Genomic DNA, 27,010 nt, shown 5'->3' on the forward strand with positions numbered 1-27,010 from the left:
TGCCCGCGCCGGAAGCCCCGCTGCCCCCCCGGAGTGAGCCTGCTGCGGGACGGCTGTGGATGCTGTTGGACCTGTGCCAAACAGGCAGGGGACGTCTGCAATGAGGCCGACCTCTGCGACCCGCACAAAGGGCTGTACTGTGACTACTCGGCGGACAGGCCTAGGTACGAGACCGGAGTGTGTGCGTGTAAGTGTCTGCTTCGGGACCCGCGGGACGCGGTTGAGCCCCGACAGCCTCCCTCCCACCCCCTCCCCCTGTAATTGTTAATTTGGAATAATCAGCTTAGTTTGGCTAGGCTTTGAGGTGGGTTTGGCTTTCACACACCAGTGGGACTGGCTTTGTCATAGTGGACATGACCTGTTCTGTTTATTGCACTGAGGCGATCGTGTAGTTATTCTCAGGTAATTTTTTAGTGATAAAAATAGGAGAAACTATGTGAATAGAGCCTGACATCTTAGAGTGCCACAAAATGACACCTTTTGTTACTACGGTCAAAAGCTTGATCTGAATTCAGCCTTTTCTGCAACTAAAAAATAATCTTGCTTAAAATGTAAGGACCTACGCCCTGCTTTAATCTCCGCCTTTCCCAATGACCATCAAGTTACTGTACTTTTTAACAGAAGCAGATTTGTACAAAGGAAAGTAGGGGTGCCCCAAATCACAAACCTGACCTCAGCTTTATGGATTTCAGCTCTGGAGACTGATGGAGACCATCTAAACCTACACCTTGACAATAACTCAGGATCCTGATTTACCTAGGATTAAACACTAAGATTTCTAAGAGAAGAGAAACATCCATGTTAGCTGAACATTTTAGTCAGTCTATAGAAAAGACTGCGTAGGCAGGCAAATTACTACCAGGAGTTTGTGAGCCTGGAATAAGAGCACAGCTTTGGAGTTTGACTGAATGTGTAGAGCCATTCAAGTTTGATGGCCTGACAGCTCTGTCAGCACTAAACAATATTAGCGAAGAATGTAGGCCCTGGGTTCAAATTCTGGACTTTATATGCTGAGCGACCTTGAGGTCATGTTGCTTAACCTCTCTGTGCCCCAGTTACGTCATATATACTTCCTATCTTACAGAGATGCTAGGAGGAACACATGAAATAATGACCCAAAACCTAAAGCACCTCGCAGAATATCTGGTAGGCAGCAGACTCTTATAAATGTTAGCTATTATTTGTGGAAATTCAACAGGTCAACACATCTGTCCGACTCTGGCATCAGGATCCTCCTTTCTCCCAAATGGTGCTGGCCAAGTTATTTCCTTAACCTAAAAAGCACTTAGTGAACAGCCACAAATGAGCCAGGCACTGTGACCAACAGCTGGAAAAATAGCAAAAAAAACGAGAACAAGATATAGGCCCTACCCCACAGAGCCCAATTTTACTGTGTCAGACAAAGCTTTCCACAAGTGATTTCACATAGAATGTGATGAATATTTTAAGAGCATAGCCATGAGGGTGGGGGTGGGGATGGCCTCAAATGGGTTACAAACTATGGCCCAGAGGCCACCCAGAGCCTGTTTTTATAAATAACATTTTATTGGAACACAACCACACTATTCAGTTTCGTGGTCTGTGGCTGCTTTATGATAGCAGAGCCCGGTAGTTGTGACAAAAACCAATGGTCTATAAATACATTTGCCAGTCCATGATACAGAACAATGATTTTTAAACTTTGGTCTGAGGACCCCTTTAGTCTCAGAAATTAACGAAGACCCAAAGAGCTTTTGTTTATGTGAGTTATCTCTACTGGTATTTAGATGGATAGAAACTTAAAAATATTTACGGATTCACTTAAAAATAGCAAATCCATTGCAACTTGACAGGAATAATATACTTCTGAAAAGGTTTTATTTCTTAAAACAAAGAAAAAAATAGTGAGAAGAATGGAACTGTTTTACATTTGTGCATCTCTCTAATGTCCAGCTCAACAGAAGATAGCTAGATTTCCCCGTCTGCTTCTGCTTCCAGTCTATTGCTATATGTTATTTTTGTTGAAATATATGAAGGGAATTCAGCCTTATATAGACAGGTCATTGGAAAAGGCAGGGATATTTTAACAGGATTTTCAGATAATTGTAAATATTCTTTTTAATATTAAAACTTGAGAAGAGGTAATTTCTTGAAAATTAGCTGCATCATGGAATCTGAAACCGTATCCATGAACTTGTCAAACTCTGTGACATTAAAATGCATTAGTCTATTCAAGACATAGTTGGAATGGGTCTTTTACTCATGTATAATTTTGTAATACCATGCACTGGTTATTTGGAAAATACTAGTGTGGAACAAAGGTTACATAGGTGTTCCAAATATTGATACATTTCATATGATAATAAAAATCACGTTAATCAATACCAGTCTCATCAGAAAAGTCTGCATATTGGGTAGCTATAAAGATCTCAGTGGTGAATATAGAGTTTCCAAAATTCTAATTTTTGCTTGAAAGCCTGGATTCTGTCATTGGCCAGAAACTTGTTTTCCTGGAAGTGACAGACTCACTGTTGATTTTCAAGAAAATGTCTGCCAAATACCTGAGTAATCATGGTTTATCTGGCAGTCATTTCCTTAGGTGAAAGTCTCACTAAAAAAGTGGTTTGGTTCAGCCCCAAATTCAAACAATACAATAGGCGCTTCTCCTCAATATGGTACAATATGTACGGAAATGCTCTCTGTAATACTTCCTACATTGTCACACAGGATATTAAGAAGACGTATGTTAGATGGTTAAGATTTAATACAATTAGTAATTTTTACTGTGTTATCAGGACATTATTAAGTAAAGCTAGCTTTTTTTTTCTGAAGTACATTTATGTACAAGTGCATTGAAAGGAAAAGCACAGGACTAACCTATACATACAGTTTGAGTCTAAGGCTCCAAGAGCAGTTTTGGCCACTATTGCTTTTACACCCTCAGTGCAATACCAACATGGTTAAAAAAAGTCAGGCACATCTTAGTATTCTGAAAGAGTTTTGACTTTGCAGATTCTCTGAAAGGGCCTCAAATACTGCCAAGAGGTGTGAGGGGTCACACTTTTGAGAACCATTGATCCAGGTCAAGAATACTTCTCAGAAGAGTGAAAGTTTCCTCCAGTTCTCTTAACGACAAAAATATTAGTCACTGTGCAATACTGTAGTTAAATTATGGTTTCTTCAGCCATTCATGTATCCTCATTTCCTACACATATGTCCCTGCCTGTTGTTGGACATCTGGGGAAACTTCAGTCTTACCAGCCACCAACCCATCTCAGACTTCAGTCATTATCTCAGTGCTATACTAATATTGATCCTGACTTGGTCTAGACTCTGAAAGTGACCAATGGGAGCTGATAGCCTTTAATACAATGAAAATGTCTAATTTTCACCTTTTACACATGTTCTGACAAAGTCCCAATTGGGGCCTAAGAAGCTGAGAACACTACTTCCTAACGGAGATAGCTATTACCTCTGTGATTTATAACTGGAAGTCTGGATGATCAGTTATGGCTTCTTTAGTGATTTTGCTCTTCTCTCTTTTCAGATCTTATAGCTGTGGGATGTGAGTTCAACAGGGTACATTATCATAATGGCCAAGTCTTTCAGCCCAGTCCCCTGTTCAGCTGTCTCTGTGTGAGTGGGGCCATTGGATGCACACCTCTGTTCATACCAAAGCTGGCTGACAGTCACTGCTCTGGGGCTAAAGGTGGAAAGAAGTCTGATCAATCAAACTGTGGCCTGGGACCGATCCAACAACAGCTCTCAACGAGCTACAAAACAATGCCAGGTGCTTAGAGGCATATTGAGTTTTCATGTACGGCTTCCTGTGATTTTCTCTCACGTTCCTTTTATGTACCACAGGTACTCAGTAAGTACTTAGGGATTAGTGGTCAGTCTGAGAGTTAGTTTGGGTGTGCCATCTTACTCAGTCTCTGCCTCAGACAGGTATATTCTAAATATCTCTAAAGGAAACGTTATAATGTATTAGATTTTGCCAGTAAAATACTCCAGTTTTTACAAGCTCTGCTATGTCAGAAAAACTCTTCTATGCCTCTGCACGTTCCCACTCAAACTCTTCTAAGGAAAATTGACCAAACATTGTTCACATGCACCCGAGAGAAACTTTTACTTGTCTTGTTATATTATGGGCAAGATGTGTGACCCATTCAGTTCCAGAAATTTTCAAAGGCAACTCTTGTATATGACAAAAGCAGAAATGGAAGCCTAGTCATTAAAAATATTTGAGAATATGTTTTGAATTTGTAAATACTGTTTCTAAAAATAGGAGAATGCTGACCTATGATTATTTTTTCATTCAGTCTGAAAACGAAGCTCTACAGTTACCAACCTCTCTCTAAATAAACGTACATGCAGGCATTTTAAAGTAGGTTTCCCAGGTATGTATGTAGTCAGAAACCTGTAATGAGACTCTTTCTCATCATGAGCACTTGGCCATTTAGTTAGTGTCCGTATATTCATAAACACCGTATTCTGGTCTGCTTTAAGTTAACATCTTGTTTAAGTGCCAGGGCATTTTGGGGTCAGGAGTTTGAGAAAGACCAACAAATGAAGTACAGATGAGGAAGAACTCAAAAGGGTCAGTATTCATGCCTGGTATTATTCACATCTGTGTTTTCACCCAGAAATCAAGAATGCCTTTTTACTGAAATTTGGAGCTTAGTGAATGAAAGGTGCCATGGGAATACAGAAGGAATATTTATATATACTAAAAACTCCCAAGTTGTTATGTAGATATTTAATAAAAGCAACTATAATCAGAGCAATGGGTTTTAGATATTTAAAAAACCAACTCTATGAAAGGAACATTCTCAAAGACTTCCATTATGCCAGTTAATTTGAAAATAATTGAACAGGTTGTGGTGAGTTTGCATTTACAACACTTAGTTATTCAGCTAAAAACATGACACTACTAATGCTCTGAAACCTCTAAAATTATAAGCCAAACTGTTCTTTTTTTCCAAAATGTCCTGGAATTGTTGATTTTCTGAATGGGATCTGAGTGGCTTAGTCTAAGTTATTGGGACCCACGCATGAACCTCACTGGCGAGAGAATGCCCCAGGGCAGCAAGTTACCACTAGTGAAGCCCTTTGGGTCAAGTTCAGTCGGAGTCTCATTTGTGGAGGGAGAGCAGTGCTCGCTTCGGCAGCACATATACTAAAATTGTGGAGGGAGAGCAGTTGCAGAGCATCATTGGAACCTGGTTGGAGGGGGTGTTACATGGTCATTCCCAGTGGCTCGTGCTTTGCTACAAAAAACAAGGAAAAATGCCACTGTACTCTCTGGTAATTGAGACTACAGGCCTAGTTATGTTAGTGTATGTTCCATCTCAAGTCTCTCCTCTGCTTAACCGTGAAACTGTGTTTAGGGGCCCAAAGAGAAGCTTGGTTTTTAAAAATAAACACAGTGACAAACATATTTTAAGGTGTATCTGGGCATACTTGACTCCAGATGGCCTATGGTTGGATTCTAGCTTTTGCTTGCTCACATGAAGCATATGCGACGACATAGTGCTCCATGCTTTTCTCACTGCTCACCAAATACTAAACTCTTACTTTAAAAGCTCTTCTAGTCTTCTTGCTTCTCAATGAATGTTAGATTCCTGAATGGCAGCTCTTGGCTTAACTTTTTAAGGGGGTTATTGGTAATGTGATAATCGAACCTACCTTTATTTATTGCAGATGCGTGCCAGGCTTTTAATCTGCTTCCTGCGTTGAGGTCTTTACACTGTTGTCTACCTTCCAGGTACCTGCAGGTTTCTGCTTCCTCTCTCTCAGTTCCTTGTGCAGTTGCAACATCCTACTGTTAATAACACTGAAAGCAGTGAAGTATCATTTATTTGAAGATAGCACATACTTCAAAGTGACTGATCTTTCCTATCAAGAAGGTAGTTGTTGGGAGAGGGGCATCTTTTCATAGTTTTAAATTTGCATTTTGGAGTAATATAGCCAGAGTTTTGCTTTACTCAACAGCAGACTCAAATCACAACCTTATTCCAAGCATCCCTTTTAGGATACATATTAACCTTAAGGAAATGCTTTGAGACAATGACCTAAAATGTAGTTTGTTTAAAATGAACCAATGGCCTGACTCATTCATGAGCAGAACAAGAAGCTCCCAGTGCTCTATAAGGATGGAAGAATTATTATGCACTCATTATATTCTCATTATTCATCCCCTTCTCCACTCTTCTGCTAAGTAGCAATCAGTGGAGGGACCTCCATCTGTCCAGCAACTTACCCACCTACCCAGAGATCTATCCATCTTTTCCTTTGCCATGGCTTTCTATAAATGATTTGAAACGGCTAGCCAATGGAAGGAATACCATGGGCCTGATACCACAGGGAATGTAGCAATTAAGCTGAATGAACAAAATAGATTACACATTTGCCATGATTTAGTATATGGTTATTTTGATTAGTTCAGTGTAATGTAGAGAATTTTCTAGAAGACTGGATTAAAACAAGTAGAGGAAAAGTAACTGGTTTAATGGTTTATTCTTAAATATAACTTTTGTATTTTAGATTTTAAGATGCCATGAAATTTAACATTAAGACATCATTCTGATTAATACCTCAAATTTCTTAATCCGACTAATGTCTATGTCATTTTTGAAAATAATATCCAGCAAGAGGCAAGTAGTTTAGTACTTAGAGGATGAGCTAAGCAGAAGCAAATGGATACACTTACTCAGATTTTTCAAAGATAAATTATCTTTATTCTTCCTAAGAAATTGTACTGTAATACAATTGATTACAAGGTAATCTGGAAAGTAGGAAAAAGAGAGAATGATGAATTAGACTAAAGCTTATTTTATTCTGAGTTACACTGCATAAAAGGAAAAGTTCTGACCTATTTACTATTAGCTTAAAAATAATTTTTAAAAGTTGTCTGAGTACACATATGTATACGCATGTACTTTTCCCCCTTTATTTTAGCTTATCGGAATCTCCCACTTATTTGGAAAAGAAAATGTCTTGTGCAAGCAACAAAATGGAGCCCTTGCTCCAGAACCTGTGGGATGGGAATATCTGATAGGGTGACCAATGAAAATAGCAACTGTGAAATGAGAAAAGAGAAAAGACTGTGTTATATTCAACCCTGCGACAGTAATATATCAAAGAGAGTAAAGGTAAAATTTAATTAGATTTAGCTTCATTGTAATTCAATATTAAGAGACTCCTGAAAAGTGTGTGTTTTAGAGGGATAGACAGTGTGTGATTCTTACAAAAAAAAAAAAAATCACCTCATTGTAACTCTTAAACTATCTCCGAGGAAAGCAAGTATTAATCTAACTGCACTTCATGGGGAAAATTTTACCAAGCGGGGAAAGCGGGGAGGTCCTGTTAACCTGTTGATTCTGGGTACTCTGGTAGCTTAACAGTGTGGCCTTGAGCAGCCTGATTTGTTGTGGTACACCCACTATGCATTTTTTTTTAATTTTTTTTTAATGTTTTATTTATTTCTGAGAGAGAGAGAGAGATTGACAGCATGAGCGGGGAGGGTCAGAGAGAGAGGGAGATACAGAATCTGAAACCTGCTCCAGGCTCTGAGCTGGCAGTCAGCACAGACCCCGACGCGGGGCTCGAACCACGAACTGTGAGATCATGACCTGAGCTGAAGTCGGACGCTCAACCGACTGAGCCACCCAGGCGCCCCTATGCATTTTTTTTTTAAAGTAAATCCTTTAAAAAAAAAAATAAAAAGTAAATCCTTTTCGGATTCTAACTTTTAAAAAATATATTAATTTTATGTAGTGGAATCAAAACAATGGATAAAAGATTCTGACTGCTGTATCATAATTATGAAAACTGACATTATGAACATCAGAGAAGCTCTGATCTTGGTTATAGATTCACCAATAACCAAGGGAGAAGCCACCATTTCCAAAATGCTCTGTGCTTATTAAAAAGGGAACTTGCCCAAGGACTATGATAAAATATTTACCCTGAAATTGTTTGGTATAACTAGAGCTGGCCCTACTTCTAGAACAAGGCAAGACGACTGTCTCAAGAGTAAGTTCAGGAATGCTACAAAACCCTTCTCATCCCCAGGTTACTCCCTGTCGTATTAAGAAGTTGACAACTCAATTTTAAAGGGATTAAGATATTTATTGATTCATTTATTCATCCACTCAAAACTGAGCTGTGTTAGGGATTTGCTAAGCCTTAGGCAAATAAACATTTAATAAGGCCTGGCCCTTGATATTAAATGAGACGGAAATTTTCATTGTGGAAATTGTGGAACTAAGTGAAGGGTGGAGAGCAAAAATCCCGGGGAGTGGGTCCTGTGATGGAGCAAGAGTAGGGAGGACAGGCCTCTGGGGAGGGGGTTGCAAAGTTAGAAAAGAGAGTGCTGAGTCACCAAATAAGAAATATAAATGCCCTGGAAATAATTATACCTGTGTGTTTGTGCTATAAAAATGTTCTGTATATAGTATCGCTTTTCTAATGGCTTCTTCATGTTGTATGCCTTTTCAGATCCCTAAAGGAAAAACGTGCCAACCTACTTTCCAACTCCACAAAGCTGAAAAATTCGTCTTTTCTGGATGCTCAAGCACTCAGAGTTATAAGCCCACTTTCTGCGGAGTATGCTTAGATAAGAGATGCTGTGTCCCTAACAAGTCTAAAATGATTACTGTTCAATTTGATTGCCCAAATGAAGGGTCCTTTAAATGGAAGATGCTGTGGATTACATCTTGTGTATGTCAAAGAAACTGCAGAGATCCAGGAGATATATTTTCTGAGCTCAAGATCCTATAAAACCAAATTTGTATGGGAAAAGTTAAGTTCAGGTAATCATGTCATTACATCGGAAAATTAGAATGGTTTTAAAGGATGGCAAATCTACCTGATTGATTCAGAACAGTAAGAATGCCTACCTATTCTCATATGACTCTATTTAAGGCAATAGAAACTTTTAAAAAGGTTTTCTTAAAATCTAAACACCTTAAAAGTGATCTCTTACTTTAAAATATATAATTATGAAATACACAGATACTTGGTTCCATCTACATATTCCATACATGATGGAAAAATTATACAATTTACAAGAAAACATTTCATTCTATAAAGTAATCTGGAATACTTTGGTGAAGATGTGTAAAAAGTTTCAAACTTTTTTAAAACTATGTTTTAAAACTTTATGTGTACTTTGACAATGTAGCCTAGGATCTCATCAGATGATAATCATTATGTGGGTGAGCAAGAGTCTAGGTTAATTCTTAAATAGGAATAAGATTACACTGTAAATATATTTATAGTTTCCATTGCCCTATCCTAAATATGAGTTTATTAAGATTTCTTTTGGAAAGAGGAAGTAGAACTTCTTCGGCCATTGTAGACAACTGTAATCTAAAAGTTTATATACAAAATACTGTAAAAAGTTAAATCTCTAACGTAAAGATCAAGAGCAGTATCCTTACTTTGAAAAGGAAAGAAACTTAAGAATATAACACTAAAGAAAGCACACAATAGATTATTTTGGTTTGAAAATAAATTGTTCCTAAAAAGTACTTCCTTAAATGACAAACCCATCTATGGATATAAAATATATATTATATTTAAAGGTAAATTAATGTTAAAAACTAGAGCTGGAGATTATAGTAACTGGAACACTTTCACTAGACTATTACAGCCTTTTAGTGCAAAGTTTGGAAGAAGATATCAAGCTGAGTAACATTCCGTTTGCTTACGTAAGTGGTGAGAAGCAAAACCAATAAGAAGTTATACTATTTAAAAATATGAATATTTATTATCATAAAATCAACTGGTTTAATAAAAAGCATTATATTTAAAAATAACTTAATACAAATACCTGTAAAAATAAATGTAAATTTTGACTCTTTTCAGTGCAAACAAGTAGTTATACAAAGAAACAATACCTCCTTAATAGCTGTTATAATAAAACCTATCCCTGAAAAGTTAATTACATAGAAATATTTATATTGTGGTCTTCTAGTATTCTTCATACTTTTAAAGAATCAGGAGAATTTAACCAAAGTATGAAAAAATAAATTATACATAAATATATAAAAATCTGTGTAAGATTTTTATTGAAGACATGATTACCATTGTACGAATGCCTGAACATGAAACTATAAATAAAGTAAAATGTTGAACTCTGTGTTCTCAATTTTAGAAAAGGGCAACTTCCTGAAGACAAATGTTTGAAGCTAAAGGTACTAGGACTTCACTAATGTCACACACTGGTATCATCCACAAATTGTGACGAAAGGAAAGCCACTCTTTTTTTTAAGACAAAAATGCTTTCTAACATGAAACGTGCAAACTAGGCTTTCTGAATCACAGTAGTTCTGAAACAGAAAGATAAAGTGACAAAAAAATGTGACATTCAGGAAAGTAAAAGTGGTCCTTTTGGGTTTTCTGTTTTACACAACGACGCTTAGTCTAGGCAAATCTTCTGCAGGCACACTTAGTGTGGCATCCAGTTGGTTATACTCCTCTATGAGCCCGGATAATGATGACACAGCTTCCATGAAACAGCTTTCCTCCATCCCTTCGATTTGTAGATAGTGATGAAGATGAGCCTATAAACAAACAAAAACGGATAATGTTGACCATTTTCAGGAAACCTGATACAAATAGAACTATCCTAAAACATATTTTTTTTATGTTTATTTTTGAGAGAGACAGAGACAGAGAGAGAGAGAGACAGAGCATGACTTGGGGAGGGGCAGAGAGAGAGGGTGACACAGAATCTGAAGCAGGCCCAGGCTCTGACATGTCAGCATAGAGCCTGATGTGGGGCTTGAAGCCATGAACTGTGAGATCATGACCGGAGCCAAAGTCAGACATGTAACCGAATAGGCCACTCAGGTGCACCAAAACATAGATATACTTTATTAAAATAATAGATCACTCAGTTTTACAAGAGAAACAATTTTAAAAGAGAGAATCAAATCCTATAAACTCACGAGATTTTTCATTTAGATAGTCTGAGTAAATCTCTCCTCTTCATTTATAATCAGTACAATGAATATAGCAGTCAGGGGTGCCCCTGACTCTTTTTTTTTTTTTTTAATATTTTTTATTTATTTCTGAGAGAGAGAGACAGCATGAACAGCGGAGGGTCAGGGAGAGAGGGAGACACAGAATCTGAAACAGGCTCCAGGGTCTGAGCTAGCCGTCAGCGCAGAGCCCAACGCGGGGCTCGAACCCACGAACTGTGAGATCATGACCTGAGCCGAAGTCGGACGCTTAACCGACTGAGCCACCCAGGTGCCCCGCCCCTGACTCTTAATAGTGTAATTCACAAGAAAACATCTTAAATAATCCAAATAAAAACATATAGTTACAAAAGTGTACTGATATTTACCTTTTTCTTGTAGAGCCTCATGAATCGCTCTCTGAGTTCCATGAAGGTAGGCTTCACGCATGTGTTATTTGCTAGAGCTAGTAATGAATGGGAATGGCCCACGGGAGGTACTGAACACAGGCTGGTTTTCCAACCTTCTTGATTCCAGGAGATAAACTGTAGAGAAGGTTTTAATCTGAGATAGAAAAACCCAAAGGTGAGAATGAAGGTACTGAAAACATCTGCCGTATGTGGCAATGGACATTACTGATGGTAATTACCATTCTAATTGCTTAATATATAAGGTAAGTTATCTATGTTTTATTCTTAGCAGTACCATGGTACAGTCTGACTGTGAACTAAGGGACATTTAGTGAGGAGGACATAAAATCTGGCAAAGAAAAAGAAATGAAAGTAATACAATTTCCTTACTTTGTAATTCAATAGAGTTTTCCTAAAAAAAACCAGACTGTCAAAAAATAGTAAAATATAAACTTAGAAGCAATGTAGTGGTAGTGGTGGCAGTAAAGCAACAATAGTTAAATTTTCTGAACAGTTTCAGAAAATAAAATATCTTGGGGCATCTGGGTGGCTCAGTCAGGTAAGCATCCAACTTTGGTTCCGGTCATGATCTCACAGTTTGTGAGTTCGAGCCTCGCATCAAACTCTGTGCTGACAGCTCAGAGCCTGGAGCCTGCTTCAGATTCTGTGTCTCCCTCCATTCTGCCCCTCCCTTGCTTGCTTACGCATGCTCTCTCAAAAATAAACATTAAAAAAACTGAAAATAAAACATCATGAGATGTTTTATTCGTTATTCATAAATAACAATTTTGTACTATAATCCTTATTTTACATTTGAAAAAAGTCAAGGTCACACTTAAATGGCAAATGCTAGGATTGGAAGAGAGGCCATCTGAGCTACCATGCTACATTGTCACAAGTGGTACACATAAATTATCAGGAAAATATAAAATCAAACCTTTCAATATTTCTGCGAAGATCTGAAACCTGTACATTTCCTCTAACCATAAGGGCACAGGCGAGGTAGAGACTATGTTTGGGGTCAGCCCGAATTAGCTGGTGATCTTTACTAAAGGCATCCGAAAACATCTGATCCAACCTAGAACAATGAAAGAATCGCTGTTTATACCAAATATTACTTCTTCTATGTATAACTACAAAGTGCAGGGACAGTCATCTATAGGTAAATAAACTTCATACACAAATACATTCTAAATATCAGCTATCATTTTCTTGAAGCAACCTTGATGAAAAATATGAAAAAAGAGGACATCTTTTATCCTTCATTTAAAGAGAGGAAGAAAAAGGTGCTCACAAGTTTATATCTAACAATTCACGGCATCCTAGGTCCTTAATATAGCTCCAGTCTGGTTCTTAAATCTCACCTGCCTCAATACAGATATGATTAGGTTCCTTAGGTAACTCTGACCAAGGTTCTGTACGCTGAATCTGCAGAATGTCTGGGAAGAGCTGCAGAAATCACTGTGTTACCCACTCATTCGACAGTTACTTACCAAAAGCCTACTACGTGCCAGGCACTATTTTAAGTGCAAGAGACTCAGCAGTTAACAGTACCAAAAATTTCCTACTCTAATGAGCTTACATTCTGTCTTGGTCATGTGACGGCAAGAACAGAAGGCTCCTTTAAGGAGTGAGCTATGGTGGATTCATAAATCTTCTGCTACTGTGTTCAAAACTGTGGTGTGTTATGTGCTTTTGGGCATTTTCATGGAGTTAAGGAGACCAAGAAAAGGTTAAGAATCACCATACAACAAGTGGGCAAACTTGTTCGTGATTTATTTTCTGACACAAAATATAAAAACTAGTAAGGGGCTATCTGTGAGTCTGGAATACTTATCTTTATTTACATAAGAAATATGGAATTTCAAGAAACATACATAATTCTACAATGCGCTCGTTATTTTCATGTGATAAAAATGGGACTGACTACTCAGAAATGACATTAATAAAAGGTACAACAAAAAACATTCTCACTTGTTTAGAAACTACTAATAAGAAATTAAAGAATTTTAAAACTGTGACTTTTAATAGTACAATTTTAAAATATTTTATTACTTTTCTCAAGGACAAATGTGTTCATGTGCTGATACAGCAGCCTCTGAAATATCTACAGTACAGCGGAAAAGAAGAACACTGAGATAGAAAGAACACTGTGACAAGCTCTTTAAGAGTCTAAAATCTTTACAGTCCCTTATATATTTTCACAAACACGCTTTAATTAAAAATAAACCTTTGTAACAAATTATGACTATATGAATAAAAAATGTTGAAACAGTATTATTTTTATCAAAATATGCTGAAAAGCAGGATTAAAAGAAATTTAATTGGCTTTGAAACATTCAGGTGGAAAGACCAAGTCGAACATTTTCTCCTTTATGCTGTACTTAATTAAGTGTAAAAAATGTCTGGATTATCACCGTTGTATAATAAATAGTTTAGTATGAATTTACATTGTATGTGTCCACATTAAAGATGAACGTTTTATTTAAATACTCACATTTTTAATATGTTGGGCTGATAAAAACAGTGAATATTTAATGGTCACCATATTCCATATACTATGCAAGTTGACTAGCTTAAGGTTATCAGCATCCTGAGCAGAAAGAGTCCTATCTGTTAGCTGGCATAACCGGGTATTTGTTACCAGTTAAATAAAAGTTAGTTAATATCACTGTGACATCCCACACAGTGTAGAATTGTTATTTTGCCAAAACTTAAACTATAAAAACTTTAATCTAGTTTTTACTTTATAATTTGCATACTAGCATACTACCCTCTTACAGAGTGTGACAGGACCTTTTCCCTCAATTGTCGATGCCAGTTGGACCTTTTCAAGCTCATTATCACTGAATATGCTCGGAGTATTTTTCAGCTACATTTTTTTGTTAAGTAGCCTCTTAAGTGTTATGCTTATAAATGACACCCACTTACAAAGCAAGGAGTTCTGGAAATGATATGTAACAGCTACCATGAACAATAACATTGGAAAGCCTAGTTCTATGGTATGAGACTGTGATAAGAGCTTTAAAGGATACTCTTATTTAATATACCCAACAAGCGAATGAGATAGGTGCATTGATTCTCATTTTTACAGATGAGAAAAATGAAAAGAAAGTTTGTCACTTGCCCAAGGTCCTGTAGCTAGTGACATAATTAGCATTCAGACTCAGTATGTCAGACTTCAAAGCCTTTAGATCTTTTTCAATAAAAACTATATCTTTATTAATTTAATTGGCTTAGAAATTTAGATTTAATTTAAAATAGTTTAATATTGACTTTTTAAAAAGTTTACTTATTTTGAGAGAGATAGAGATAGAGCACACAAGTAGGGGAGGGGCAGAGAGAAAGGGTGAGAAAGAGAATCCTAAGCCAGCTCCGCACTGTCAGCACAGAGCTCGATGTGGGGCTCAAACCCATGAACTGTGACCTGAGCTGAAGTCAGGAGCCCAAGGCTTAACCAACTGAGCCACCTGGGTGCCCCTTAATATTGACTTTTAATCAATGACTTGAAAATAAAGAAGAATTCAAATCATGAAAAAATGGTTGTCATCAACTGTAAATGATATGAAGAAATACCCAGAGTTATTATAAGCTTTAAAAAATTTTTTTAAAAAGTAAATCAAATTATCAAGTAACTGGAATAAAATTACTACACTTTACCTTCGGGTAGGAATGTTAACATCTGCCAGTGTATATAGAGGTGTTAGGCTTGACACAAGATAATGTAGTTGAGGAAAAGGAACTAAATTCATGCTGATTTCATTAAGATCCATATTAAGGGACCCTTCAAACCTTGCAGAGCTAAAAAATTATCATTAAAGCAAGAGAAAAAAATTAATTTAAAATCTTTATACTTTGAACATGGCTAGATTTATTCAGCAGGCATTCTTAAACCCTTTTGTACACTGTTCTTCAGTTAGGGAATATATGCTTTTTTTTCTGTATTAGTGAAATTTAGTATCATGAATATCATATATAAAGACAATTAAAATACAATACACATGTATAGCAATTCTTATTTGTGGATTATATGATGTATAACCAAAACGCTATTATGAGGCATATTACATACACACAAGTATCTTACTTAAAATAGACTTTAGATTGAGTTAAGCACATACAGGTCAATGATTATTTAACTGTCTTATAAATTTTACTAAATTCCTCAAGAGTTTGCTTAATGTGTTCTATAATTTGGAATATAATAATGCCAAAGCAATCTTCTAGACCAAAGTCAAGGAAATATTTTGGACCAGCTAATGAATGAGGAGGTAAACATTAGCTGGTTTGAAAGACGAAGACATTCTACAGAAAAAAAAAAAAAGCTGCTTTTATTTAATCAGGTTCTCAAGTGTCTCTGTAATAATTTTTTCATTTAATATCTATTAATATTATATAGAATAGATACATTCTATTCTATACATAATACATTAATACATTCTATAGAATGTATCTGAGGAAATGCCACTTTGGAGCCATAGAAATGAAAATTCTGGTCAATCACTCCATGGTCTGAAAATACTAGACAAAATAAAAAGAAGCTCTTATGACGTAGGAAAACTAAAAACTGCTACTACAAGAATGCTACTGCAAGCCTCATCACAAGCGAAGTGAAGTCTGTAAACTGTCCTCAGGTATACCATCAATAGGATTACCTGGTCAGGTTCAGGAGCAAATTTGCCACAATGTTGTTCATTGCATCAAAGGGCTTCTGGTGCTGCTTTTTCAAAGCCCCAGCACTCGAAGTAAGCAGACTCTTTGGCTTTACAGTTGTACCCAACTTTCCAGAATTCACCATGAGGTCAATTTTGCTAATGATGTCAAACAAAGACTTTTAAAGGAAAAATATTGGGAGAGAAGCTATTAAGAGCGGACACAGATGCCATTCTACCAGGAAGAAAAGAAGAGAAAGAAAAACAATTTATACTTATTTTTCCTCTTAGATGGGAAGGCTGAAAGGTGAAGACAATGTTTCATAAGCACGACATAGGACAGAATGTATACATGATATACCCATAAGTCACATGTCATTTCTTACTTGGTTGTCAATGGGCAACACACAGTCTGCATGCTCATTAAGTTCCTTCATTGCCAAGATGCTATTGTAAGGTGAGGTTATGACATCATCCTCACCAGAAGGATAAACTGAAGTCACAAATCGGTATACTTCTGGGAATTCATCCTCAAGCACCTTTAAGAGAAATGTGCCAAGTCCAGATCCTGTTCCTAAGAATCAAAATTGCAAAAAAAGAAAACAAAACCCAGCATAAATGATTCAAAATAAAATTATGAGGAACTTGGAATTTTACATTTTTTTTTGTAGAAACATATATTAAACACCAGAGCCATCATAGAGAAGACCGTTTTAATTCCATTAAAAAATTTTAAGCACCATATAAATATATACATATAAAATCCATAAACAAAATGAAGAGGGCAAACTAAGAAAAAATTTCCAACACATATGATGGACTAAATTGCTTTAATAAAGAGGTCTCACAAATCAATAACCAAAAATCAATGAATAATAGAAAAATGGGCAAAGTATGTAAATATGTAATTCATAATAAATCAATTGGTGAATAGATACGAATGTGCTTAACCTTTCTTATAATCAAAGCCATCCAAATTAAAACAATCTAATTTTGAATATATTAGACAGCTTTAGGTCTTCTAATACACAGTGTTGGTGACAGCGTGGGGAAATAAAAACTTGTATAAATTGTTGCTAATAATATGGATTGGTGAAATAATGTAGGAAGGTATTTATTTATATGAATCAAAATTTAAAACGTACATACTCTTTGGTCCCACCTTCCTTTTGGGAATATTACCTACAGCTAGAGAGCCACGAATGAGCAGAAATGTACGTACCAGATATTCAACTGAGGACTGTCATAACTGAACAGCATAAACTTAGCAACTACTAATGAGAAATAGACTTTAAAAATTATTAACACAATTGAATTCTATGCAACACAGATGATATTCAAAGACATTTGGGAAAGACACAGTGAAAAAATAAGAGTAATAAGCATCTCATAATCTTGTTTATGTAAAACTATGCATACACATAAAACAGGCATTGAAAATATCTGGAAGGATAGACACTGGCAAACTTGATTACCTGTGAGGAGAGAAACTAGGAATTAAGATGTGAGAGAGGAGACTATTTTCAACCTTCACTATTACTTATTTTTACCAGTATATTATGAATAAAGTATAATCTGAGATTCTGAACAGAAAGATTTCAAAAGGCACTGTAATGAAATATAAATCAAAATTTTTTAAACGTATCCAAACTTGTAGGTTAATTACACTAGTACAGAGAGAATTTATTTCTTTTTATTTTTTTTTGAGAATTTGTTTCTTAATTCAGTGATTATGATGGTCCTCTAAAGGCATGGTTTACAAAGCAATTATAATTTTAATTTCAAAATACTATCATACTGCATAATAGATATGTATAAAAATCAATTTATATAACCTGTTGAATATAAAATCCTAATATTAGCTCGGAGAAAAAGAGCATCATGGCAAATTTTTCTTTTAAAATTTGCTAATCCTATTTGAAATAGCAAAATACAATGTTTCTAGTTCATGGGACAGAGGAGCAAGATACTTCATTTGCAAGGTACAGGCTTTCCTGGGAAAAGAAAGCAGTGCAGATCATTTATTATAAGTCAAGGTAATTGCCATGTAAGGAAAGATTTAAAGGAGCTGATGAAAGGATTTCTTTTATTTACGTCTCTTACTGGACACAAGAAAGGTTTGAAGGTAGTTGAAGGATACGGACAGTTTTTAGCCAGAAATGCTCCCTCTAGTTAGGATACGAGACTGCACACGCAAACTCTTAAGAGAAAGTCAGCATTCCCAGGAAGCTCATATATACTGAAATGTCGTTGGAAATTTTGTAAAAGAAACTAAAGGTAGAAGAAAAACAATTCAGATTCAGCTCTACTGACTCTTAACAGGGCTTAAATTTTAAAAAAAATATGGTAATAGCAACAAAATCTGACAAAAATCTAAAATAAAAAGCAGTTATGTACATACTCATAAACACAGTGTTAAAAGTTCTACCTTTATGAAGCATAAGTCTGAAAACATACTTCAGTTTGCAAAATGAGTTCCCACTTACACTTTCACGTTATTATAGGGAAACGAGTGAATAACTTTACCTCCTCCCATGGAATGTATGATAAAAAAACACTGTAAACAATCACAGTGCTCTGCCGACTTTCTGAGTTTCTCTAAAATCTGTTCTTGATAAAGGCTGCCAAACACTTTGTGACCCACAGCCCTGAGGAAAAAAAGATATAAATTACAAAATCACCCTGGCATTTATTATTTCAAGATTTTATTTTTCTGATCTAAATGAAAAGATTATAGAAAAATTTGAAGAAGCAGTTTTACTGTATTAAGTAAATTCTTCTGTTTTCCTATCAATGAATCATATTATGATATTTCAAAGACACTAGGCAGAAGATGTAACAAATATATGTATCTATAATCCTCAAATATCTGGACAAAATAGCTCATTATCAGTGGATATTAAACTATGGTTTTCTATATTTATCTTCTCTTTTTTTCTTTAGACATAATTATAAGACTTTATTTACATAGCTGTTTCTTATCTCCATTTAAAACAAACTCTGCAGTAAATTTTACATATTGAAAAGTAGAATGTAGTCAACTAGAATGACATTAAAAATAAAAATTTTGAACATATTGGTTTAATATATGAGAAAACATAAGTCATGTGATATGATTAGAGAAACTGGCACAGAAAAAAAAAAACTGATACTCATGACTCTGCAAGCCTTTTTGGCTAATCAGATTTGCAAGTAGCACTTTGATGCATTAAAAATGATTAAATGATTAAAAAATAAATGATTTTCCCACAACATATATCAGGCTGTGTAACTCAAAAATTACAAGTTACACAATAATTAGTGGAAAGCCAGTTAAGTGGGCATGTGAATTCATTTAGTGACTGATCCTCCCCAGATGAGTCTCTAAGAACACAAAGTATAAATTCGTGCTTTAAAGTTGTATTTATTTAAGTAATCTCTGCACCCAACATGGGGCTCAAACTTAGGACCCACAGATCAAGAACTGCACACTCTTCTGAAAAAGCCAGCCGGGTACCCGGTAATTATGCATCCACAGTAGGAACTTGAGGGATTGACTGTAAATAGATAAAATAATACTAGATTTGCAAGTAACAAGGAGCTACTTAATTTTTAAAAAGCAGCAAAACAGTTTCAATGGCAATTATTAAATGATCGTTGTTGAAGATTTTTACCCCATTAAGGAGAACAGACCATTATATTTAAAGCTAAACAGCCTCAGGCTGAGCCTAAATACTGGGACACTGGTCTGGCTTGCACATCTTAGTCTTATCAATCATATTAAATCTGACCAACGGAGAACTTGATAGAATCAAATAATATAGGTAAGAGAAGAGTTTATAAAAATACCTTTGTCATTATTTAGTCACTTTTGTCACTATTTAGTTGTATTTAAGAATCAATTTACAACAAGGAGTTTGGTAAATCAATTTTTCGTAATTTTTTTCTTAAAAAAATGAGAAAGAACTATGATACAGGTGACTTTTAAGTACTGAGAAACACCATCATTTTTCAAGGAAAAGATGATGGGCTGTTTCAGCTTAGAGGCAGGTGTAGCAGGTTAGATCTTGCTCTCATGTCAGCAGGACCTATTAGAATGAAGGAACGATTGTTCATTTTTTTTCAGGTGACATTCAATTTTTACACACAGCACATTCTCACCAATTATTCCCTGAGCCAGAAATATCAGTGATGAGCTGCTTGCTATCGAATACATCTCTCAATGGTCCCTGCAGAATTTCATTTACTACCCCTTCCTCCATGTCAATCAAGACAGCCTGAGAAAGAGAAATAAAATTTAATTAGCATACTTTTCTTTAGAGCTACTCTGTAAATGAATTTATGAGCTAAAAGTTGCGCTACTCTTTTTACAGCTTAAGATTAATGAAATCTTTATTTGAATCTTCATGTAGCATCTGTTACAAGAATGAAAAGGTAATTTCACTCTGCTCAGGAGGTGGAATACAATTAAAAGATGGATTCTAAACTCTTATCCTACTCCAGAATACCATGTGGGGGCAAAAAAGGAACTGAATAATCCCCTCAACTGATTTCCTCTAATAATTCTCTTACTCATGTGCCTATGTGACTGTAAATGTTTTGAGAACAAGGACTCAGAAATTTAAAAGGCTCCTTAACTAGAAAAAAATTCTTAGTAAATGTAGGGTATGTTAATGGCTCTCTGCTCACTTGAGCAACCATGCTGCTCTTCACGAATCACAGCCCCAAACTGTCCAATTCAAATCCGTAAACATACTATTATGTGCAAACCAAGGTGCTGGATCATTGTCAAAGATGACAACAGGGTCCCTCTCTGACCAAGGAAACCTAATTCATTACCACAAACATTATTGACATGGGAGATAACCTCTATTCCTCAGAGGAAAATGAGGATATAGAACATAAAATTAACTATGGAAAGAAAAACAGAGAAGACTGGAGGAAAATGTAAGCAGGGATGGCAAGAGAATTATATAAACCCCCCCCCACACACACACCGTCTTGTACTTCCTACATTTTCTACACTGAGGAAGATGAGTGAAAACGGAAATAGTTAAATAAATTAAAAAACTAAAAAAAATATGAAATAACCTTAGAGTTCATTACAAAGCTATTAATTCTGATTCAGTGTCACAGGGAAAGTGTTTGGTTTATGGGCTTTTTTTAAGTTCTTGTGACCCCGTAATGTTAAGCACTTACTACATGTTGGGGCTCTAAGTGCTTTGTGCACATCACCCCATTTGATCCTCACAACCTTATGCGTAGTGCTACAGTTACCATCACGTAACACGTGAAAAAACTAAGGCCTAGGAAAGTTAAACAACTTCAACCCAGCTAGTGAGTGCTGGAGCAAAGATTCAAACCGGGTTACCCTGGTACAGAATCTTCACCCTTACCCACCAAACTCCATGCTCTGCTATCTTATTGACAGGAGACAGTCAAGTTCAATATTTAGGGAGCACTAACTACCGTGAAGTTGCAATTTATGCCCATTTAAATTCTGTGAATTCAATTATTGGTGTAGTTAATTAACTATGCTACTATAAGCAAGGAATTTAAAAAACTGTCTTCCACAGAATATCAGAAATATTATATTTCTAATTGTATAATAGTATATCACAGTCGTATATTAGAAAGACTATACAGGAACGCCTGGGTGGCTCAGTCGGTTAAGTGTCTGAATTCAGCTCAGGTCATGATCTCATGTTTCATGGGTTCAAGCCCCACATCAGGCTCTGTGCTGACAGCTCAGTCTGTAGCCTGCTTTGGATTCGGAGTCTCCCTCTCTCTCTGTCTCTCAAAAAAAAAATTTTTTTTAAATTAAAAAAAAAACCCTATACAATATTTAGGTATTGCAAATGTGCTGTTCTGTATACGCTTTATGTATACTGGACTATATAGGGTTATTTACTGGTAATTTAGGGATTTTCTAGATATTTATGATGCTATGCAACTTTTACCTCAAATGTTGACTTTAACACCTGATCAACCACATAAGAGACACTTCCTTGTTTGGGCAAACTGTAGTGTACTACGAGTTGTGTAGGATTACAAAAAGAAAAAACATTATCTTATATTGGCCTTGTTCCAAAACAGATTTATTTAAGATAATTTGTGGGCAATTACCTCAATTACCTTACATTCTGACAAAGGAAGTAACATGCAGAATGCATAGTGACATTCAAGCATCTCTTGAAGTCAGTTTTGATAGAATCAGCACAATTCCTTCCATAGCACTTCAACTGCCTTTCTTTTTTGCTACAAAAATAACTTATCACCAACTGGAAAAAACAGTTTGTTGTAGACCAACAATCACAAAAGAGAAATGTTGCTGGAATGAGATTAAGAGTAAATGTGGGCTACTGACTTGAAGCATGTTTGTTCAACAGGTCTTACATGGTTGTGGTATTCACTATTATGTGGCTGGATCCACGCTTTGTGTTGGGAATAGTAATTCTGAGGCAAAGAAATCTTCCATTATCTTCAAATGAAAAATTAACCTGCATTAATATGTATTTCAGGCTTAGAGTTAAGAAAATTCCTTGTGTTATCATTTATCTAGATGTACATCTCCCCTGAAACATTCACACACAAAAAATGAGAAATAGGCAGTGTTTTTACTTAAAGCACACGACTTTTCCCCTAAAGTTTCAGGTAGACATAAATGTCTGCTTATTTACATTAAAATGTGACCTTTTATTTTTTTAATGTTTATTCATTTTTGAGAGAGACAGTGTGAGCAGGGGAGGGGCAGAAAGAGAAGGACGCACAGAACCCAAAGCAGGCTCCAGGCTCTGAACTGTCAGCACAGAGCCCGACACACGCGGGGCTCAAACCCACAGACCACAACAGGATCACGAATGAGCCGAGGTCAGTTGCTCAACTGACTGAGCCACCAGGCGCTCCAGTCAATACTATTTTTAATTTGCAAAGTTAAACTAAAATTTTATTCTCATGACAGTTACAAAAGTACAGTTGTTTTAAAAACATATGCAATATAAGAATCCAAGCATATAGATCTTACTCGTGCTTTCAAAGAACAAATTTTCCCCTTGGAAATACTGCCACCATCACCAACCACTCTGAAAGATAAGAAAATGAGAAAAGGTCATAAGATCCTTCAAGGCTAATACTGCTATTAGATAATAGAGTTAACTCCCATTTATATAACAAAGCTACTTACAGGCCCAGTGGGGAAGACACAAAAGGCAAGAGAAGATGCCATACCTATTCCTCTCCCTTGCCTACTCTCCTATGAGGCTGAAAAAGTGAGGTACTTTTTTCCCTGGCTTTCTTTGTAGTTAGGGCTGGCCATGTAATCCAGTTCTGACTGAGATAAAAAGGACGTATGCTAGGAAGCTTTTCTGATACGAGGACCAGATGCAGACTGGTGCCAAGTCTTCCTTTTTTCCCATGTTGAACATGAGTACGGATGCGTGGAGTGGTGGCTGCCGCTTTAGTTATGAAATAATAAATATGAGGATAAGATGCCAACACAATAGGAATCATGAAGTGACAGTGCCTCGGTCTTTAAAGCACTTCTCCAAGCCTAGATCATCAGATTTCCAGATTTCTTTTCTATGAGATAACTGGATACTTTTACTGCTTAAGCCACCAGTTACATATCACTGTATATTTAAGGTTGTTCCTAGAATTTCATGTAGAACAAAAGTTACTAAAGTAAGTACATCTATAACCAAACATAGAATATGAGTCAATATAGTTTACAAGAAGACAGAATATATGAAAGGAATTTGAATTGAGTACAGATGATGCTATAGGTAGAGCTGGTAAATGGTGGTCCTTGGGCTAACTCTGACCAGCTACTTATTTTCCTAAATAAAGTTTTATTCAAACACAGTCTTTCCCATTTGCTTATGCACTAGTAAGCTGTCTGCATTCCCGCTACAACAGCAGAGTCAAACCAATGTGACACGGAACTTATGGTCTGCAAAACCTGAAATATTTACCATCTGGTCCTTTATAGAAATGGTTTGTTAACCTCTAGTATAGGTAAATTCCCAGGATGCTATTAAAAAGTTGTGGTCATTTCCTGAAAAAGATATAGAAGTGTATACAAATATGTGATCTTGTTTTTGAGTTTTTTAATTAAAAAAAATTTTTTTAATGTTTTATTTATTTCTGAGAGAGAAAGAGAGACAGCATGAGCAGGGGAGGGTCAGAGAGAAAGGGAGACACAGAATCTGAAACAGGCTTTAGGCTCTGAGCTGGCAGTCAGCACAGAGCCCGACGTGGGGCTCGAACCCACGAACCACGAGATCATGACCTAAGCGAAAGTCGGACGCTTAACCGACTAAGCCACCCAGGCACCCTGAGTTTTTTGTATTAATGTGGAACAGATGCTCCCAGGGGATGACAGTACATAGAATAGTAAGATACCAAGACTCAGCTCTCCTTTTTGGAGAAACTTGGGATTGGGGAAATAAGAATGCTTTCAGGTTAAATTATTATAAAACAGAGTACATAAGAGTACAGTTATATAGTCAATTATTAAGAAAGAATAGCTGCTAGACTGAGTCTCAACTAAGTAATACTTGAAAAAAAATTTTTTTTAATTTATTTTTGAGAGAGATGGCACCAGCAGGGGAGGGGCAGAGAGGGACAGAGGATCCAAAGCCTGCTCTGAGCTGACAGGCTGACAGCAGTGAGCCTGATTGCGGGGCTCTAACTCACAAACTGCAAGATCATGACCGGAGCCGAAGTCAGATGCTCACCCGACTGAGCCACCCAGGCGCCCCTCAACTAAGTAATACTTAGTGAAAGGATTTGCCATCAAGAGTAGAGGGGTTGAGAGTGGATATTTAGATAGAAGCATGTAAAAGGAAGTATCAAAAGGCAAATTTTAGTCTTTTAACAGTATTTAGGGGGAAATGATGTTCTAGAATCTAGTTCTAGATTCTGGGGAATCTAGATGGCAGATATTTCCACATAATAAAAATAAATGACACCAGCCATTAAGGTAATACACCTAACTTCCCTTGGTCTGATTCCATGGTCACCAAGCAACTTTTTATTTAGGCAGATTTCCTACAGAAGAGAATGTGCTTTTTAAGGTAAAGGAAGATCTAGTGTCTTGAGTTAACAGTCCCTACTGTCAATTACTACATTGACCTTCTGTGTATTAATGTCCCATTCTTTTTGAGTTTGGTTTATCTACCTGTGCAGTAGAGCAATGGACTTAATCTCAAGATGTCAACAAGTTTTCTAAGTTTGCAAGCCTGAGGCTTTGCAAAGGAAGTGGGGACTAATTAGCTTTCTCTAGGAGATAACTACCTCAAATACCCAACAAACTAATTCGAACTGGAACTAGAATGTTTATTGAATTACATAAAGATGGATATTCACTCTGTATTTTTCAGTTCAAGTCCACCACAGTTTAAGTATTTTGAAAACACACACACTTAATGATTATACATTAAAACCTTATGGACATACCTTGAATGTCAACATTACTCTTTCAAATAAAACATAGTTATATAGATTCTTTATTAAATAGACAAAAGTAATTTGACAATTGCTTTTCTTCTTTTTAGTACATTCTATTCATAGAGCCAATATTCCTGACTACAAATAATATCACAGAAATATAAAAATACATTTTTCTTTTAAAAGTTAGCATTCTTGAATGCATTAAAAAGATACACTGAGGGAAATTTCCAGCAGTCCTTTGGTAAAAGTTTATTTCAAGGTCATGTTAAATAAAAGAAGGCACACTAAAGGTTCTTTTTGTTCCTTAATATGGTCTTAAAAAGAAACCTGGTGTCTTGCTCTGCATAATAATATGAGAAATATTAATGATGTGGGAATAAGAATGAGAAAAATGCTTTTAATAATGAGAAAAACAAACAAAAAACTTCTTTATAGCTATAAACTATTTTATTATTCTTTGAAGAATTCTCGCCCAATCTGATGACATGGAAAGAATCATTCGATGTGACAGGTTTTAATCCCATCTTACCTGGTATCCACATTTCTAAAGAAGCTGCTTATTGCCTCGTCATAAATTCCTTTCTAAAAAGAAAAAAATATATTTATAGCACTTGATTAAGTTTTGCTTCTTTCCCGAATGAAAACCTTTCGATTTAATATTCTCACAATACTGTAATGGCTGGTATTTGGCTATAACAATAACAAAAATACAAGTTATCATAAAATGCACTGATTCTTCCTCCCTAAAGAGTGAATGCCGTAGGATCTATGGATTAAGTTTAGCAGAGGGCGCTGAAGAAAGGAGCCCCACAGGATTGGAGAACAGGTGCATCAAGAGAGTTTTCTCTGGATTCCTGGTGATCATTTTAAAATGGACTAAACTCAGGAATATAGTACAACATGTTTCCAATTTTACAAAGTACTTCCTCTAATACTACTCCTTGCTCTTCAAGAGACTCCTGATAAAAATGAGACTCTGAGAATCAGGGAGACTCCAGACTTAAGGTATTTGGCCAGCGTTTGGTCTGGGTGTGACGCCAACAAACGCTTAAAAACCAGTTCTTTCCTGAGAAGACCCCATACAACTTATATCAGTCAGATAAAAGGTCAAATGGGCTGATCCTTGCTTAGTTGTTGGGCGAGCCTCGGTGACAGGCGAGGGGTCTCCGGGCGGCTGGGCGGGTACCTGGTTGACCGCGGCGTGCTCCCTTAGCGCCAGATCCCAGAAGCAGCAGCCGATCTGGTTTCCGCACTGGCCGACTGCGATCAGCGAGAGGAGGGAAAGAGAGTAGCCATTAGAAGAAACAACAAGGCCGGTCGGCTGCGCAGCGACAAGGTGCCTCCCCTCCCCGCAGCTCACCCTGTACGACCACCGACTGGGTCATGCTGCGGCGCGACCGGACCCCAGCACTCGGGAGGGCGCGCTCACTTTCGTACTTCCCGCCCCGCCCACGAGCAGCACTCCCCGAGGGGCGGGGCAGCCGTAAGTCACGCAGCTGCCGCAAGTCGCTTCTGTCGCTACGCTCTCCTCTCGGTTCAAGCTAAGCTTTTCCGTCAGAAGGCCGCGCAA

General features: G+C 36.6%; 2 protein-coding genes across 4 annotated transcripts in view; one reads left to right on the plus strand and one right to left on the minus strand.

Annotated features, from left to right (window-relative positions):
• Positions 1-9,843, plus strand: part of CCN6 (cellular communication network factor 6) — a 17,162-nt gene extending 7,319 nt beyond the window's left edge. Inside the window, exons 3-6 of the mRNA XM_077780046.1 lie at positions 3-187; positions 3,527-3,769; positions 6,940-7,133; positions 8,482-9,843. Coding sequence (XP_077636172.1) covers positions 3-187; positions 3,527-3,769; positions 6,940-7,133; positions 8,482-8,763 — 904 coding nt within the window. The 3' untranslated portion in view covers positions 8,764-9,843. The remainder of the gene's footprint in view (positions 1-2; positions 188-3,526; positions 3,770-6,939; positions 7,134-8,481) is intronic.
• Positions 9,831-26,866, minus strand: TUBE1 (tubulin epsilon 1). 3 transcript variants are annotated; one of them, XM_077780002.1, is made up of 12 exons: positions 26,801-26,866; positions 26,627-26,700; positions 25,970-26,022; positions 23,015-23,072; positions 20,152-20,267; positions 18,538-18,659; positions 16,398-16,585; positions 16,015-16,190; positions 15,020-15,160; positions 12,297-12,437; positions 11,339-11,513; positions 9,831-10,550 (listed from the first exon to the last, which is right to left on the minus strand). In XM_077780002.1, exons 1-12 carry the CDS (start codon positions 26,823-26,825, stop codon positions 10,392-10,394), a joined length of 1,428 nt encoding a protein of 475 aa, XP_077636128.1. In that variant the 5' UTR covers positions 26,826-26,866; the 3' UTR covers positions 9,831-10,391. The 3 variants fall into 3 exon arrangements, with proteins under 3 accessions (XP_077636128.1, XP_077636129.1, XP_077636130.1); XM_077780003.1 differs by lacking the exon at positions 15,020-15,160; XM_077780004.1 differs by lacking the exons at positions 23,015-23,072; positions 26,801-26,866 and having other exon boundaries at positions 26,627-26,643.
• Positions 26,867-27,010: the final 144 nt, after the last annotated feature.

This window comes from Crocuta crocuta, unplaced genomic scaffold (assembly GCF_008692635.1).
Source record: "Crocuta crocuta isolate KB4526 unplaced genomic scaffold, BGI_CrCroc_1.0 scaffold147, whole genome shotgun sequence".
Taxonomy (NCBI): Eukaryota; Metazoa; Chordata; class Mammalia; order Carnivora; family Hyaenidae; genus Crocuta; species Crocuta crocuta.